Genomic DNA, 18,357 nt, shown 5'->3' with positions numbered 1-18,357 from the left:
CGTTGGGGCGAGTCCTCGCAATGATGGTACTGAAGCAGGTGTGAACAGTGTCGAAGGGCAGCGTACCAGGGACACATCAGCGCGAGAGATACAGCCTTCAGTGGATGGCGGTGTGTTCGCCATTTAGCATAGGTACAGTCAATGAATCTTTACTTCACTTTGGCCAAAGTGTTTACTAGTAGTCATTGTCCATACTCGAGCGCCTGAATCTGGTCCTCTCTGGTTCCGGAGCAGTCCATTCCCTCTGCCGAGCTCGACCACGAAACGGAGAAACATCATGGTAACCGTATCCGTATAGAAGTTCATCGTTTGCTTCTATTCTCTGCCCTGTGCCATAGCCAATGCCTTGACGTTGATATCGTTCACGACTATCCCGTCCCCTACCAACCCACTCGTTCCCATCTCGCCAGTCCGCTTCATCTCGAACATAATGATGGCGGCCGCCCCTTTGTTCTCCTCTCCTGTCATCATTGTATCCATCATATCCGCTGTCCGTCCTCTGGGGTGGCTGTACATGAGGTACATTGAACGGGCCATGGAACGGGGTTATACTCGGCCTATGGTGTAAATGTTTGGCGCGGACAGCCGACGGATGCCCAGTTGCCGTTCCATTAATGAAGCTGCGCAGCGATTCATTCTCCTGCTGCAGCCTGCCCACTTCTTGAGAGATCTGATCAACAGTTCTGGTCGTTTTGCTTGCTGTATCATACAGCAATGATACCAGCCCTCTAACAGTCAGACTACCGTGGAGGTCCCACTGCTTGGCAATGACGAGCGCGGGAAGGCCTTCCACTAACGACAAATCCTGTGGATGAAGACTTAGGGTCATAGGCGAGGACCGCCTCTCCTCCATGCGCCGCTGCTGACGCGCAGCCAACCGAATCCTTCTCGATTTGAAAGAAAGGTATCGCACTTCTCCTCCTGCCTTCCTCATATCCGCCTCTCCCGTTCCATGCAACGCGTGGAAGTACACGCAGTTGGATAGATGCGGATTTGTGCTCACCATATAGCATTCCAGATGTCGTGGCAGCTTATGCACAAACTCCATGAGAGGAAAGAGCATCTGGCTCCCATTCACCCACTTCACATCCTTGCATACGTCCTTCAGCACTGTAATGGTACCCTTGTCCACCAAGAATAGGCGGCCGCCCCTTGTTGCCTCGTTGAACCAAAACGCACAAAACATGGTGCATATCTCCATGCGAAACATTTGCCAAAGCCTGCCACATCTTTCTGACATCACGCCTCCCTCCCTTACGACCATTTCTTCATGGTAGTAGTAGATGACCGGCGGCAGTGGTAGCGGAACTCCCTCAGGGAACTTCAGAGCTTGCAGCCACTGTGGGCATTGGGGAAACACCTCTTTATACGAAGCATTGTCAAAGTACATGGTCTCGTAACAGTCGAAAGGTATAAGCAGTCCATAGCGATTCCTCGTATAGCGCTCGTATGAGAAGTTTGCTCTGTGCTTGAAAGCATTCCACCAACGCCCCATCAATGGATCAGCGAAAAGAGGGAACTTGTGGCGACGTAGGGTATGACGGGACTGCAACACGTAGTCCATTTCGTCAAGATAATAACAATCGAGTACATCTCTGGCGAAAGTGCGGCCGCACGTCAATGTACTGGGCACCTCCCAATAGTTGCTATTGGCAGCAAACTGACTCCACCCTTCCATGGCCGATGCATTATCCTGCATCGCGAGCTGACGGAACCGCTTCACATCTCCTTTCTGGTGCACTGTGTGCTGCAGCACATACTTCCGAAAACTTAAATCCTGAACGGGAACCGAGTGCCAGTTGTGCCGGCCCCTCATCCTTCCAATATCCAACCTCATGGGCTCGGGGCCATCCCTCACATTCGTGCACAATGCTCGGTCTGCCCGTGACTGTACACAAGGCAGGCCTGCCCATGTCGAATCAAATGTAGGAAGCACAGGGTTTTTATCCTGTACCGTATTACCTCTTGACACAACGAGGCCCCCATGGAGACAAAAGTCAACAAGCGGTGCTGTGCACCGTGGTGTTACAACGCCGCCGGTGGGTTGTGAGTGTTCGGCGTCAGGAAGTGGGGTGCGTGGTAGTGTGTGGTCCGTTGGCGACTGCGGTGACTGGGGTGCTGGTGAGGACGGCTGTCCAGTTGTGAGGTCAACTACGAAAGGTACTGCAGAAGGCGCAGACATGGCAGGTGTTTCCAAGTTTCCAATAAACGGGGGGGGGATGAGGGGTCGGAAATGGAGTTGCAACTGGGGTGGGAGTGATGCGTTTGGGTCAGGATCAGTCGTCGTAGGGAAGGCTGAGAATGTGTGATGTTTGAGTTAGGAAGGTGGAAGGTTGAAGGTCGGCACAGGGCGGTGGAAGGTGGAAGGTCAGCACGGGGGGGTGGAAGGTGGAAGGTCGGCACGGGCGGGGAGCCGGGAGGAGTCGTCGTGGGGAAGGCTGAGAATGTGTGATGTTTGAGTTGGGAAGGTGGAAGGTCGGCACGGGCGGGGAGCCGGCAGGAGTGTGCACACAGTGTGATGTTTGAGTTGGGAAGGTGGAAGGTGGAAGGTCGGCACGGGCGGGGAGCCGGAGTAGTCGTCGTAGGGAAGGGTGAGAATGTGTGATGTTTGAGTTGGGAAGGTGGAAGGTGGAAGGTCGGCACGGGCGGGGAGCCGGAGTAGTCGTCGTAGGGAAGGGTGCGAATGGGTGATGTTTTAGTTGGGAAGGTGGAAGGTCGGCAGGGGCGGGGAGCCGGGAGGAGTGTGCGGCACGGGCTCAACTACAAGTACCCTCCAGCGGTACTAAATTTGCGTGATGCGCAAGCCCATCAATTTTGATTGACTAGGATTTTTTTTCCTATCTCGCCTTCCACATAGCGGCGCCGGAGCAATCTACGGTGAACGCAATACTTTTGTCCACACAAAAAGCGAAGGCACAGAGCTGTACTACAACTTTTGTCTCCAGGCAAACTTTTCTCCGCCAGCATCTGTACGCAAACGATGAGCAGATCAAAAACGATGACTCCGGCGCCCGCATCGCGCCGTCGTGCGGCGCCCCCCCATCTGCGTCGCAAAGGAGGAGCAGACCCCCCTCCCATCCCAGCTCCCTCACATCCCCGAATCCTCCGAGTCGTCTGAATCCCCCGAGCAGCGCAAGGAGCGTGCGCGAAAGGCACGCGTAGAGGCCGAGCGCCTCAGGCTAATGGCCGCCAAGGCCCGTCTCGAGTTCGAACGCGCAGAACTCAAGGCCGATCGCAAGCGTCCCACCGATATACGGTACCCTGGGGACTGTGTCATAGTTGCCTTCTTGTTCGATGTCTTACTTGAGCAGGACAAGAGACACCTATCAGCCTTTTGAATTTCAGCGACACAGAGCTGTTGCGAACTTAAAAGCTTCACTGACGAACTTTGGAGCAACGTTTCAGAGCCCTTCTACAAAATGACAAAGGCCGCGCCATTTGTCACTTCGCATTCTTTTCCGACCATCCGCCAAAATTATGTGTCATCGTCTCCGCTTTTCAGAAAGAGAGCCGATGTCGCTTCTCCTCGCTCCTGAAACAGTACGCGAATGATAGCTGTCGAGGGCGTAAACACCAGCAAATCAGACGGCAGCGTAGACCTGGAAAACGCTGCGTTGGAAACTCCGACCTCATTCTTACTGAAGTATGTCTAGGTACGATGACCTGGGGCCATCAAAATTCAGAAAGCGACGCTCACGATCAGCTTCACCATGCCTTCGAGAGAGGTGTGATTGGAATCGACTGCGCCGAGATGTACCCGGTTCCGCCAACAAAAGACTCTTTCGGTCGAACGGAAAAATATATTAACTCATGGATAAAGGAACGAGGTGGTGCGCCATTCAGGGAAAAACTCGTACTCTGCTCGAAGGTTGCAGGAGGCGCGGCACCCGGTCGTGTGTTTTCTTGGATACGAGGTGAGGATCGGAGAGTGGATAGAACCAACATCAGGGAGACTGTAGATGGCATCCTGTCCAGATTAGGAACAAATTACATCGATTTGCTGCAGATTCACTGGCCTGCAGGTACGAAAAAGAAGCAAGATCAGAAACTATACTTCTGACTGGAACGGAATGTATGATCATGGTCCACCCGCCTGACGAGTCACGCGGACATGCAAAAGAAACCCTATCACAGAGCTTGAGATCTGCTGCTATTTGTGGCCGACAATCGTGCTAAGAATGGAAGAGTTTCATGTTGTTATCGATTTCTGTCGGAGAGCATGACAGATCGTCTGAATTAGGGCTTTCTCTCATGAAAGAGAAGGGAAAGAAACAGCAAGGGTTCGCTTCAGAGCGCTTACAGGGTCACGGTGTATGGAGATCTAGGAAGTGCGTCTGAATTTGCAAAGAAAAGTCTTTTCAGGATCGGATATCCATCTCGTGAAGTTAACTAGGGTTCATGGCATTGAAAGTTGCACTTGTGATATTGTCGCGGGAGATCATTCTCGGAAGAAAAACTGTTGCGCTTCAAGACAATTACTGGTATGTAATTTGAATAGCAAAGGGCTGAAGCCTTTGTGCGAACGATCTCTCACCATATATGGTCTTTTCTACAGGTCTAAATTCACCGAGTGCTACTCGTTATCGATTCAATCGCAGGCGATGTCGAAACTATGCGAAACAGATGAGCAATTTGGTTTACTGCCTTGCCAAACTGAAAGTAAGTGTCCGCTATAACGCCACTGCAACAGCACTACGCGATACAAGTTGGCAGCAGTTGAAGTGAGTTTTAGAGTTTCTCATGTCTTTGCATTCTTTCAGGATTCGACAAGACGCACACGTATTATTTTGTGTAGCACTACTCCACCCTAATCAGTCTCTCGGAAACTGATAATGGTATGGCCTATCGTGTCCCCACAGAATAATCCAACTCAAGCAGTCAGTCGTCGAGAAAGCCAGTTCACCGCATGCTAGCTCGAAGAGGGTGAGAGAGTGGAAACGAGTTTATTTGCGTGGTAAGTGTATCCTGAATTTTGGACATAGGCCTGCCCGTGGGAACGGGAAGCAAGTGGAATCGCGATAAGCAGCGTGGCGTTTTTCATATCAGCGGGACCAGATCGATGTACACCTCGAGAGTCACAGATGTGTGCGAAATGCGTGGCTGTATGAGGCGGAAGAAACTCGGTTACACGCCCGGTAAAACGAGCTACAAGGCGGTATGTCCCGATGTTCGGTGCCGGTGCTTATGACTTTTCGAAGGAGCGTTCGAGTGTCTCGTTTGAGGTACAGGTGTCCGCTATGGATGAGTTGATCAGAGAAGGAAAGGTACGTAACTACGGGCTGAGCAATGAAACAGCGTGGGGAGTGGCTCAGTCCGATGCCGTAGCACGCAGACTTGGTGCGGCGGCACCGGTCTCTGTCCAGAACAACTACAGTTTAATATATCGAGACTTTGAGGCTCATTTGGCTGAAGCATGTGCCCCATCGAACGCAAAAATGCCTCTTCTTGCCTACAGTCCCTTAGCTGGTGGAATCCATTTGAACACGCCAGGTCGCTGGGACAGCCGTAATAAAGGCTACGAGTTTCTTATTGGACTTGACACGGACGCCCACATGCCAAGTTGGATGCCATCCGGGTGGAAGCAAAGCCCACCTCAAAAACTCCCGGGAATAATCAAAGCGGAACATAGCATCTCCGTCCTCAACGTAGTTTTCATTCAAAGGACGATACGCTTCTTCGAGTTGCTCGTCCAGAAGAGCGCACGCAAGTCTGCTACAGTATGGTATCTACAAAGATGAATTCCCTCACAAAGCGGAAACCTCGAAAAGTTAAAATTATACTTCCCCCTTCCAGAGACACCCTACCAAGCTATAGATACGCCTTACTCCAATTCTACGTCTGCCCCGTTCTCACGCCTGCGCCTTCATCGCTTCTTCCACATCGCCTTTGATTAGCTCCTTAAGCTCTGCGTACGCTTTCTCAAACTGATCGTTAACGATAACAGCATCCAATAATCCCTTCTCGTCCTTGGCTTGGATCTCCCTCATGGCATTCCCCAACCTCGTGACGATGGCCGCCTCCTCCTCTGTGCCCCTCCCCCTGAGCCTCTTCTCACCCCACCAAGCTATAGATACGCCTTACTCCAATTCTACGTCTGCTCCGTTCTCACGCCTGCGCCTTAATCGCTTCTTCCACATCGCCTTTGATTAGCTCCTTAAGCTCTGCGTACGCTTTGTCAAACTGATCGTTAACGATAACAGCATCGAATAATCCCTCCTCATCCAAGCCATGGCTTGGATCTCCCTCATCGCATTTCCCAACCTCGTGACGATGGCCGCCTCCTCCTCTGTGCCCCTCTCCCTGAGCCTCTTCTCGAGCTCCTCTACGCTTGGCGGCGCAATGAAAACGTACTTTGCCACAAGCTCCTTCGCTCTCACTGCGCGGCACCCTTGCACGTCGATATCGAGTATGCAGATCTTGCCTTGCTCTCTCACGGTCTCCACGGCCGCGACGGACGTTCCGTAGTGGCGCCTGTGCACCTCGGCGTGCTCGATGAACTTGCCTTTCGCTACGTCGGACTCGATCTGTTCGGCTGTCGTGAAGTGGTAGTGCTTGCCGTTCTCTTCCCCGGGGCGCGCGGCACGAGACGTGTGCGAGACGGAGAAACCGAATAGGGTGGGGAATTCTTGACGCAGCCTCTCGATTAGAATGCCTTTGCCGACGCCGGACGGGCCCTCGTACGGAGCTGTGCGTCATTACCAAAGATGAAAAACAGGCGTTAGTACGGTTCCCCACGCAAACAAAAGCACGGCTAGTACTACAAAAGCAGAGGAGCGAGGGACAACCTACTTTGCTTGGGTCCGTGAAACTTGACGTACAACTCGCCGACGCCGTCCCCATCTGCCATCTGAATCTCGTGGTCTTGCCTGTCAATGTGCTGCACTTGTCGAAACGGCTCATACTTTGCCTCATACCCCTTAAGATCGCTGCGAGGGCAAGGAGCTCACCGTGTAAATGATTTTGCTGTCTTATGCGAGGGGTGGGGCCGGTGCGACAGCGAGGGCGTGGCTTGCGTGAGAGGGCGCAGAGAAAAACAGAAGCAGAGAAGGACGGGAGGAGATGCGGGGGCAGTGGTCATGGTGGATTAGTGAGGGGAAAGAAAGAGGAGGTTGGGGGATACCGGAGTAAACAACGGTGGACAGAAAAAGGCAGAGTTAATACCCTCTACTGTAGTGTGTATCCGACCGACCAAGCTTATCATACCTCAACAGATCCGACAAATTTAATAATTTTTCATCATTTAGCCGACACGAATTCTTCTGAAAGAATACTTCAAGACCGCCATATCGCACTTGAACGGTGGGGTTGTCAATGAAATACCTTGTAAATCACGAAGAAGCCATTTTCAATTTCGTACTACAAAGAAAAACTGCTTACAGTGAATATTTCCAGGTTCTACTTCACTTTTAGAGGTAGAACTTGTCTCCACAACAAACGATTTATGCTGATTGTGTCAAGGGCTATGTGGAGTACCCAGTAGTCAAATCAGAACTAAAAAACAAGCAAGGAGTTCGAAGAAAAATCCCTTTGTCCTCAAATTTTGTCCTCACGGTCGGATAGACACTAGCAGACCGCCACTTGTAATGTAATTATTTGGTGTGCAAAATCTAAACCGCCAGGCCTGGCGACCCCTGCGCACTGTTCCTTCAACAACATCCTACACTCTCTCACTTCTTCCAACACCATAATCCACACGAAAATATCGGACGACAGCACCACCGTTCCTCATATGTCAGGTCGAAGAAAGAGACGTCGTACGATGGGCACTACTTGGATGGACAACGTCCCTAACTTGCCAGACCTGGCAGCCCTGTTCCATGACGTTCATACACGACCAGGATTCGATCTCGATGGGGATGCAGATGCGGCCGCACTTATGAAAGCAGAAGAAACCTCAGCTCTCGAGCTTCCGGAAACTGGCAAAGCGGCTGATATTTTGGGAGTGTTGAATGGGCACGCTTCGTCGAACAATCAGACTGGCGATCAAGGTACTAGATCGAAGATAAAGGGCTCGGAACATCGAGAAACGGTTGTCGTCGAAGAAGGAATAGATCTTGTCGACTATGATGAAGGCCACTTCCCAGAACTTGGCGACTCGGAACAATTCGCTCCCGAGAGCGATCCAAACGGTGTTTTAGTGGGAAATGACAATATCATTATTCCAAGTATTTATCAAGAGAGCTGTGAGGGGATGGAGTGCCTTCCAAGTTTATCAAGTGGCGATCCCGAAATGAGAAGCAGGCTGGACAGCCAGAAAGTTTTGCGAATATTTCTATCGTCTCGGAAGCTTTTCGAACCATGGTACAACCTTTTGGGTTTCGTAATAGTTTGCGGTAGCGTCCGCTATACGGTCAAACAGTATAACCTCCTGAGAGATATACTGTCTTGGGTTTCTCCTTCTATTAAGTTCCCATCTTATTCCACCGTACAGAGGACTCTCTTTCCGCATGCTTTGAAGTATCTTTTTCCCAAGAGTGACCTCAAGTACTTTGTCGTCCGACGAAAGAAGAAGGCATTCAACCGAACGTCATTGGTTGAAAATTTGGGGGGTAACGAGGAGACCGCATCGCAATATTCGAACGGGTCTAAAACTCCTGTTCGTATCGTTCCACCAAGTGAATGGGCGAAAGTGGACATCATGATGGCTCCGTTCTTCAACTCAATGTATCCGAAATCCAGTCGATGGCATGGTGGTGTGGCGGACGCAGAATGCATAGAAAGCTCGAAGCTGGTTGCAGAGCGGCAGATAATATCGGAAGCTACGAGAGCACTTTACGTCCACAATGGTTCATGTACTGTGCAGGCGTTCCCGGGTGCCGTGATTCGACTGGAACTGTCAAAAATGCTTCCATCACGTTTGTCACTTGACGTGCGCAATCTGGGCTATCGTGTTCATGAGAACGCAGAGAATAACTTTGTAATGAAGTGTATAATTTCAGCCGTGTGGTGCGTGGGAAGTGAGGGAAATGTTACAAGAAGCGCCAACATGGCGATGAAGGTTCTCCGTGGCGTGGAGAATTGCCTGGCCAGGCAGTTTTGTACAGCACCGCCATTGGAAAAGTATAATAGATCTGTGAGGCGTAGAGATGGAAGGATATATTTTGAAGCAAGGGCTCGTTCTTCGAAGAAGGTGTTGCCTGGGGATATTTGTACCCTCCTTCGACCTACAGAAAGTGAAGCAGTGGCAACGTCGAGAATGTGTATGTTGGTTTCTAGGTTTTGGAAACACAAGGAAGGTCTCACCTCAGACACTTTGTTTTGGTTTCAAAACATGAGTACAAACGGGGCCGGTCAGCGTTTCAATGATGGTGGCAATGGAGCTCCAGACAAACCCTTTCGTCTGCTCGGTACTCAACATTTGAAAGGGCTGCCTTTCCTCCTCCAAGAGCCCAAAATATCGGGACGCACCCGCAACATTGACAGAAGAATGCAAAACAGCGGCCGCTTAATGGATGGAACAAAGTTCGTGGTCTATCGCGCTCTCCTATACTGCGATGACTTTTCCCCATTCTCTTCATTGTATCCGCAGGGTTCAGCAGGTGGATGCTACATGATCCCGCTTGGACTACCACCGCGAAGTCGTAACACGCGATCGTCTGTCAGAATCTTTGGAATAACCCCTCCAGGTGTATCAACGAACAATATACTGCTCTCAATCATTCCAGACTTGGTTAAGTGTACAACAGAAGGTGTGGAAGCACACACGCCTACCGGCGAGAGAGTAAGAATCTTTGTCGACGTGGTGGGTTTTGTGGCTGACTATCCAGCGGCCGCTGAAACATTGGATGTTATGGGACATACAGCAAATACGCCCTGCACTCTTTGTACATTTCGGAAGAACACCGGCGTCGGTGAGAGCGGATACGGCTATACAACAAAAGTCCATGCCCACCGCACGGCGTCCTTGAGGTGCATGGAACGCCATGAAGCTCTTCGCAACAGCGAAATTGACAGTCGAGACACAAACCGGCTTGGTATGAAAGACAGCAACAAGGTTAGTGACGAAAGTTCTCCTCTTCTTGCATTGCAAAGGGAACTTGAGCGCGTACGCGTTGACATACCGTTAACAAGCGATGGAAAGCGTGTGGTGTCAGGACGTTTTGAGGCATATCGCTGCAACGTCGTCGCGCCTGACCATTTGCTGGCCGGTCTCGCGAAGAACGTTATCGAGGTAGGCTTCCACGTGATTAACCGACAAGGAAACGCGTCCGCGTTCAGGGCAAAAGCTGACATGGCAATATGTGGAGCCCTCCGAGACAATGGGTTGAAGAGGCAATCATCAGTTTTTAGTTCCAAGAATGAACTCAATTCCATGACTCTGTCAGGTGTGTTCTGTGCCCTTCTCGTGTGCGTTCCGGTTTTCTACCAACTGTTCCCGGGGATCCAGAGTGAAGAAACCACTGTTGTGTTGGATCTATTGACGCAATTGCAGGAATTGATTGCGTTGACGTACTGGTGGCCATCGGAAGAGGCGGATGGTGTCTCAGATTATTTGTATGTGACAAGTGATAATGGAGCTCAATACCATGCAGACTTGCTGGAAAGGGCTGAGAAGTATGTGACTGAGGCAGACAAGTTTTGCGCAAATTATTGCCAAGGAGTGGGTAAAGGTCGCCCCAGCTTGGACAAGCCGAACCTGCACAGGTTAATCGAGTTGTACAACCACACAATTCCTGCCTTCGGGCATGTACGTCACTTTATGGAACTGGTGTTCGAGAATGCTCATCAACCTTTGAAGAGGTGCATAGTCCGGGGTAATCACCAAAAAGGACATTTGGCGGCCGTGGGTCATTGTTTGGGGAATGATTGGCAAGGGCGGTTGGCGTTGCTGTCCAGCACTATGACACAAACTTCGGATGCCGGACTGAAGATGGAATGCAGGAGAGGCCTTCGACGCTTGCTTCTCGGCGAAGCTTGCAACGAGTTGTCACAGGCTTCGGATGAATTGAAGGGATTCCTGAAGGACACAGATGTTAGTATATCTGATTTATTTGTCAAACCGTTGATGGACGAGATGCGGTCGAATGGGAAGGTCAACCCCGCTTGGACGGGAGATTCCGTACGATGGGAGGGGAATTGTGAAAAGGATGTCAATGAGCTGTCCAGCTGTTGCATATCAGAAACAGAAACGATAGATTCATCTGAGCTTTTGTCGCAGCTTTTGTCACGGGCTACAAACATCCTGGAAAATATCCGTCCAGAATTTGATACGTCAAAGAAGTCGGAAGTCAAGTTGTTCTCGTCTGCTCGGCGCGTTCGCAGAAGCTACTTGAGTGCGTCCCCACGGACGTACTCGCATGACACGATTGAGCCGGGATGTGTCGTCCAGGTTATGTTACCGCGCGGAGGGACGAAGGGATTGCTTTTGCATGCAAATGGGGCGGTCGGATCGTCATTGAACCTGTTCGCTGTTGTTGGGGTCCTGCAGAGAGAGGACGAGAGTCCTCACGCGGCTGTCGTAAGATGCAGAGTGGATGATCGTAAAACTCTGAGGATATCCGCGGAACTGAACTCAGAGTCTATACAGGTGCTCTGTCTCACTGATGGCGTCCGTCGCGTGGCGCTGTACCACGCCTGCTCAGCAAACTCCTGTCACGTATCGAGGGACAACTCCATCAAACACTCTGCCAATGTTTTGGGTGGCGGGGCATTCTACTTTCAGACGAGAAGAAAAGGTTACCCTGCAAGAATGGCATGAAGGGAATAGGGACCTGGTGTTTCAGACGCTGGAAAACCTGATTATTCGCGGAGTGGCGTTTTCTACTGCAAAATTATTAGATTTCAGCACCCATCCCATCTGAATTGAAATTGGGCGGACTTCTGGTTACACGTCTCGCCGATCCTGTCAAGAGTTGGACACCTCGCTCTTCCTTGGCCAATCTACTGCTGACCGAAGGTATCTTTGGACACAAACAACCACGCAGTTCGTTTCGCGTATGAGGGCGCAAGATCGCTGCCATAGGGTCACGGCGGGCCCGCTTGTGGTGTATGGGTGATCAGGATAGCGAGAGATCGCCAGTACTATTGCTGGTGGATGGGGCTGCGAACGGTCGATCTACAGTTGATCGATCTCGATGTCGTCGTGATAGAAAACGCGCTGAAAGTAGGTTGATATGCACGCACGTGCGTTGCATTTTTATCCGCGTATGTCCGCACTATCTGACCATCTTCAAATTCTTGTGATAAGATCGCCTTTGTCTGCGTGCGAACCTGACGGAATTAAAACCGTGTTTGTTTTGTGAAAGTGTTAGATGGATTGTAAGTTGTCGTTAACTCTTCGCGAATCAGTCCGGCCGGACAGGCGTGCTGCACACAGTATCTTACCTTTTTCAGTTTACATCTGCGCTTGTCCCCACAACAGTTGGTCATCGGAACTTGAAGTCATGGTAAACTCAACTCCGTCATGATTGGAAGTGTCACATGGCATCGGCGCCGGAAGTTGAGCAGTTCTTGTTGCGTGAAAGTGTTGGATGGATTGTAAGTTGTCGTTAACGATTTGCGAATCAGTCCGGCCGGACAGGCGTGCTGCACACAGTATCTCACCTACTTCAGTTTACATCTGCGCTTGTCCCCACAACAGTTGGTCATCGGAACTTGAAGTCATGGTAAACTCAACTCCGTCATGATTGGAAGTGTCACATGGCATTGGCGCCGGAAGTTGGGCAGTTCTTGTTGCGTGAAAGTGTTGGATGGATTGTAAGTTGTCGTTAACTCTTCGCGAATCAGTCCGGCCGGACAGGCGTGCTGCACACAGTATCTTACCTTTTTCAGTTTACATCTGCGCTTGTCCCCACAACAGTTGGTCATCGGAACTTGAAGTCATGGTAAACTCAACTCCGTCATGATTGGAAGTGTCACATGGCATCGGCGCCGGAAGTTGGGCAGTTCTTGTTGCGTGAAAGTGTTGGATGGATTGTAAGTTGTCGTTAACGCTTCGCGAATCAGTCCGGCCGCACAGGCGTGCTGCACGCAGTATCTAACCTACTTCAGTTTACAAATGCGCTTGTCCCCACAACAGTTGGTCATCGGAGCTTGAAGCGGCAAGGAGACTGTATATTGCGCTGCGTAGCGTATGTAGATAGGGAGCTAACATAGTGGTAAACCGACTACTGACTCTTGCTCGCAATTCACACTGCTCCCATCCTATATGACAACTGGTACCACGGGTGCGGTGCATTGACCCGATCCTACGTGTGCACATCGCCGACCAGAAACAAACGTTGGATCATTCCAGTCTGTTTGACAGTACCAAAACGCAATAAACTACTGCATGGCCATGCCCAGCGGTTAATCTGGGATGTTTTTGAGATGGATCAGCCCAGCACGTATGGCAGTACCGCCAAATATTACAATGAGGCACTGCCATGCCCAATTGTAAATCTGCGATTTTTTTCAGTTGGCCCAGCGACGGCAAGGTATTGGAAGAGTACCAATAGATTACGGCTTGCAGGGAATTCGGTGCAAAATCAGTATCAAAAATTTTGCTCAAAAAATGTCTTGACTATCATTGGTGCGGCCAAATCAAAAATTAAATTAATCGTAACGTTACGGGCCAGATTTACTTCGTAGTGCACCCCCGCAGCGTCGACCGAATCGGAAGTCCCCGCAGCCGCCCCGAGCGCGGAGTACGTCGTTGACCGCATCGTCGGACACCGTACCGCGCGGGGCGGGATCCAGTACAAGGTCCGCTGGTATGGATATACCGCCTCCGACGACACCTATGAGCCCGCCGATGGGCTCCCGCAACCGTTTATCGATCGGTATTGGCACACGCGCCAACGCGGAGAACCTACGCAGGCATAACGCGACGCTTCGCGGCTTCACACCGAACCGCTCGGACGCTCGCGTTCGCACGCGCACCGCTACAGGATCGAACCGACAAGGGGGCGACGTTCATCGATGGTTTCCGGCCCAAAGCCGTCCGATTTGCGGTTTTCCAGTGTCGGTGCCATCGGCTCCGTCTCGCCCGCGCGCGTGCAATACCGTTCGCGGAACCGGGCTACGATTTTTATTTACCTTAGGAGGGGGGGAAGCGTAGCCCGAAGTACGATTTAATTGCGCAAGTTGGCGAGGAAGAAGAGCACCGATAATCGGTTTCGTTTAATCCGGGCAATGCCCCTACTGTACTACGTAAGGGAGGAGACGCTCGGCAAGCCGGTGTCTAGAAGTGGCGCGAGCGCTTCGCCGAGGGCGCCGGTTCGACGTCGTCGGGCGCGGGGCGCGAGGCCCCGACTGTCGACGAAGACATCGGCGGCGCCGCCAGGCGTTGGCTCACCACCGCAAGGACGCCCTGTACGGAGCGCAACTTTGCGTGATGCTCGGCACGCTCGCGCGTCGCCGCGGCAGAGGATTCCTGTAACACCGCGACGGTCTTCTCGAGCTGCCGAACCCGGAGCATCCAATCGCGCGCCTGCAGTAGCGCCGCCTCGACCGAGGAGGGGGCGTCCGCCCCCTCAAAGGAGCAAGCGTACTGCAGTGCCGCGAGCGCGGCCTCCTCCCGGAGGCGCTCCGGGGGAACTCGACCGAGCGGTTGACTTGTGGGAGGTTTCGGCATCGTTGCTGGTCGCGATACGGTTTCGGCCCCGGTCACCGCGCTTATATGCTGAGTGACCGGGGGTGGGTCCGAAAATCCCGCCTCACCGACGGGACGCCTTAAGTCGCGCCGCTCCTGAGCGACCCCCTTTGGCGAGTCGCTCTGGATGGAGCCCACACGAGTGGACCCTCCGGGAGCGGGTAGCGCGGGCGTAGCGACAGGCGCCACCGTATCGGCAGCGATCGCGAGCGAGGACCCACCACCGTCATCGGCCGGTGCCTCGTAAACGCCGTCCGCTTCAACGGTTCCGTATGCGGCGTCGTCGCCGACCGCGCCCGCTTCGTCGCTGACCCAAGGCGGCATGTCTAACGCGCAGCCGCGGGCCCAGCTGAACCATACGAAGCCCGGCCGGCCGGTCCAGTCCAGGCTTGCCGTGAAGGTCAGTAGCTGTTCCGCGCGCGCCGCGTCGTACGCGGTACCGTCGAGGATTTCCTTGACGCCGACCGAACGGATGAGGGCAATCAGCCCCACCGAGAGGCGGAAGAGCACGCCGCGCTCACCGAGCGGCTCGTCTCGCCTCGCAGCCAACCGGGGGTCGGGGCACCTCGTGAAGAACGGCAACCCCTCGCGGGCAGCCCGAAGGAAGCACAACAACGCGAGCACCGCCCATTCGGACAAGACGATCGCGCGCACAAGCGTGCGCGTACGTTCCGTTTCGGCTGACTCCGCTCGACCGCGTGGCAACCAATGCGCCGCGACGTAGGCCATCGCACTCGGCGTCGGCACGCAAAGGTGCTCCGGTGCCTCGAGGTCCGGCCAGTCCGGAGGGAGCGAAGGATACAGGCCTCGCCGCGCTGCGCTGGGCACCGAGAAAAACTCGGTGTTGTGCCACATGTGGAAGAAGTCATCTGCACGGCGCCAGCGCAGCCGACTCTCCCGCGCAGCGTCCTCGCCCCACCGGCCGCGGTCCGCGATGCTGTACCAGTTGTCGAAAGGGCGCGGGAAGGCCACCAAGCGGATGTCCGGCACGACGCCATCGTAGCGCCTGTACCGACCGAATAGGTTGAGGAGCGTGACGTGGTACAGCTCCTCGCCACCGCACCGGACGTAGAGCAAGTCGCTGCCACCCGCGGCGGGTGTACGGCACGGCACGTGTCGCCATCGGGCCTGCCAAGCGCCCGCCCGATTCTGCTGCGCCACGCTACCCCGCCCGGACGGAGTCACGATGGCATGATTCGCAGGGACTGCCTGGAATCGCGCCGAGTCCAAGAGGCGGCGCCGCACGTATTCGTCGACCGTCATCGGGGGCTTGCGACCGGAAGCGCGTCGCCGGGCTCGCCGCCGCCGGTGGTCCATCGAGGACCCGGGCAGCAGCGACCGGACGGACTTGACGCCACTTCTCAGCCAATTCGGCGCGCTGGGGGTCGTGAAGGCCCGCCCGAGCGATAGCGCCGACCCCCGCTCGGCTCGCGGCGAGAGCAAGACAGCCGGCGGTGCCAGCGTCTCGCGCACAGTACCGAAATCGGCTCTTGGCGACGCCGTGCCCGCGGCAGGCAGCGGCGACATGGGAGGCGGGGGTAGTACCGCGGGGTACGCCGGACCCGCCTCAACCGTCCTTGGAGCCACACCCTCGGAGGGCAGCGGCGAGGGCCAGGTCGGTCGTTCTTCTATCGGTGGCGCAGCGACCGGATCGGACGCATCAGCTCGCGAGCGCGTCGCGGGCTCGGCCAAATTGGTGGTCGACTCTGTTCCGCCGCGGCGAGCGCGCTGCGGCTGAAACGCGGGAGTCGACCCGGGTAACGCCGGAGCCCTCCCGGGGCTCGACGGCGCACCGATCGGAAGCGCGTCCACGGGGGTGTTGCTGTGGTCCATGGTCGGTCGTGGGAAGAGTTGGGATAAAGGAATGTCGTCGTCTGGGGAAGGAATGGAGGAGTGTTGGTGAAGTGTGGGGGAGTGCTGTGTTGGAGTTGGTGGTTCTGGGGGGTTCGCGTGGGAGGAGACAGAAGCCGCGCTATCCGAATCGGACGATATACCCGACTTATATACCGTCAGGTCGGTGAAGAGCCACGAGGCGTGCTCGTCCGCGCGAAGAGGCTTCCGTCCGGTCATCGCACGCACAGGTTGTGGAAGAGATAGAGGGGACCGCTGGGAAGAAAATGTGGTCGCCACGAGAATGTGGCGACAGATAAGGAAGGGGGTCTGTGGTACAACGACCGATCCGCGGTCGGTGTACAGTAGGAGCGGCCGCGCGCAGCGGGCACGGGGCACCGTGGCCCACGTGTAATACGTATGATTACCGAACGGGCGCAGCAAGTGACAGGTGTACGCTTGGGTACACGTGTAGTGTAAGGAACCGTGTGGGGATAATGCGCGCGCAGTGTAAGGCAAGCGCGTAGTGTGAGGATCCGTGCGGTGGTGTAATGACGGCGCTAGATTTTCAATCGCGTACAGTACCTGGTCCACAGTAAGTGACAGGTACTGTATTGGACAGGTGTCCCGGGCGTCCCTCTGAGGGGTTAAGACCTGGACACCGTCCTCGCAGTAAACACGGGGGGCAGACTTGCCCCCCTCCCTTTCGCGCCTACGTACTGCCGTTTCGGTATTCTCTCGCGCGTTGGCTTCTAACCCGTTACCGGTCGTCTCCGATCTAGCACCTCGGGACGACTGCGCGTAACCGGCCAGTGTGCCACTCCCTTTTCGCAAGTCCGACCGTTCGGTAACCGCGCGCCGCGCGTCTCGCGTCGCGAGCTCCCTCGGCTCATCCTCCGAGCCTCTCGCCCGCTAGGGTTTGAGGAGAGTTGTACCACACCGGCAGTCACATGCTTTCCGTGATCTTTGACTGCTAGTCGTCTTCCGCCATGGTGTGAGGTAGCCGATGTGAAAGTGCGAATCCGTTTCCCGTGCTCTGCCAGCACACTAGTCTCATCCCAGTTCCACAGCCTATTTGGGTCTTCAAAAATGCCCGGGTGCTTTTTTTCTATTTGTAAGAGAACATCTTTCAATGTCGTAACATGGGCGAGGTTTTCTGCTCCTAGACGAGCGGCGGTAACATTCTCGGAGTTTCGATACGTTAGAGATCGATTTCGGGCACGACAGGAGCGGATAGCGGCGGGGAGGGAACATTATTGCGAAATCCGCGACGGCCGTCGTTGGATATTTTCGCTTGAATGCTTTGTATTGTACGAATATCAATTGCAAATCCTTTTTGGGACGCCTGGATAGCCTTGTGGCACAATAGTTCTTCCTCGGCGTCTTCGAGAACTTTTTTCGCCCTGCGAAGTGATGAAGGGGGTTAAGCAACTTTGAAAGTGCTTCCTTCTGACCCCCCTCATAGGCGCTTTTTATGCGCTGAACTGTAGAGCGGCTCACATTCGATATTCCGGACGTCTCTCTGATGCTCCTTTGCGCTTGGAGTAGCTTAAGGGCTTTCTCTCGCTTTTTGTTCTCATCCTTTCTTCGCTGTGTCTTCTTTTTGAAAGCTACGGCTTGAGACCGCATTGAAGGCGGCATTTTCAACGCACATTCGCGTTTGGGGAGATCTATAGAAGGCGCGCAGTGAGTATATGATGTCTGGAAAGTTTTGGCGCAATCAGAACACTCCTTTACTTTTTATGACTAGAAATGTGAACGTGTTGCATAGAAAAATGGTGTCCCAAATTAAGCCCTGTACCAAATTGAGCCCCTGAGAACGGTACCCTTAAAGGGTACCGTTGGTACCCTTCCCCGAGGGGGCAATTTGGTAATTATTTTGACGGAGCCTAACAAGTGTTTTATGGCACTATCCGGGGCTACCAAAAAGCGTCTGCTACAGCCAGTGGGATTTC

The 18,357-nt window shown here is 53.7% G+C and overlaps 1 protein-coding gene across 1 annotated transcript; it reads right to left on the bottom strand.

The window, feature by feature from the left end:
• Positions 1 to 5,459: 5,459 nt before the first annotated feature.
• Positions 5,460 to 5,627, bottom strand: CHC_T00004172001 (hypothetical protein). The gene has a single exon (XM_005715469.1). It carries the CDS (start codon positions 5,625 to 5,627, stop codon positions 5,460 to 5,462), a length of 168 nt encoding a protein of 55 aa, XP_005715526.1.
• Between the last annotated feature and the right edge of the window lie 12,730 nt (positions 5,628 to 18,357).

The sequence above is a fragment of the Chondrus crispus genome, genomic scaffold (genome assembly GCF_000350225.1).
Source record: "Chondrus crispus Stackhouse genomic scaffold, scaffold_217, whole genome shotgun sequence".
Classification (NCBI taxonomy): Eukaryota; Rhodophyta; class Florideophyceae; order Gigartinales; family Gigartinaceae; genus Chondrus; species Chondrus crispus.
Note: the sequence above shows the minus strand (reverse complement) of the source record. Positions and strands in the feature narration are given on the sequence as shown.

What these genes read in the sequence shown, in the direction of transcription:
- CHC_T00004172001 (XM_005715469.1), bottom strand. Translation starts at nt 5,627, where the DNA reads ATGTTCCGCTTTGATTATTCCCGGGAGTTTTTGAGGTGGGCTTTGCTT.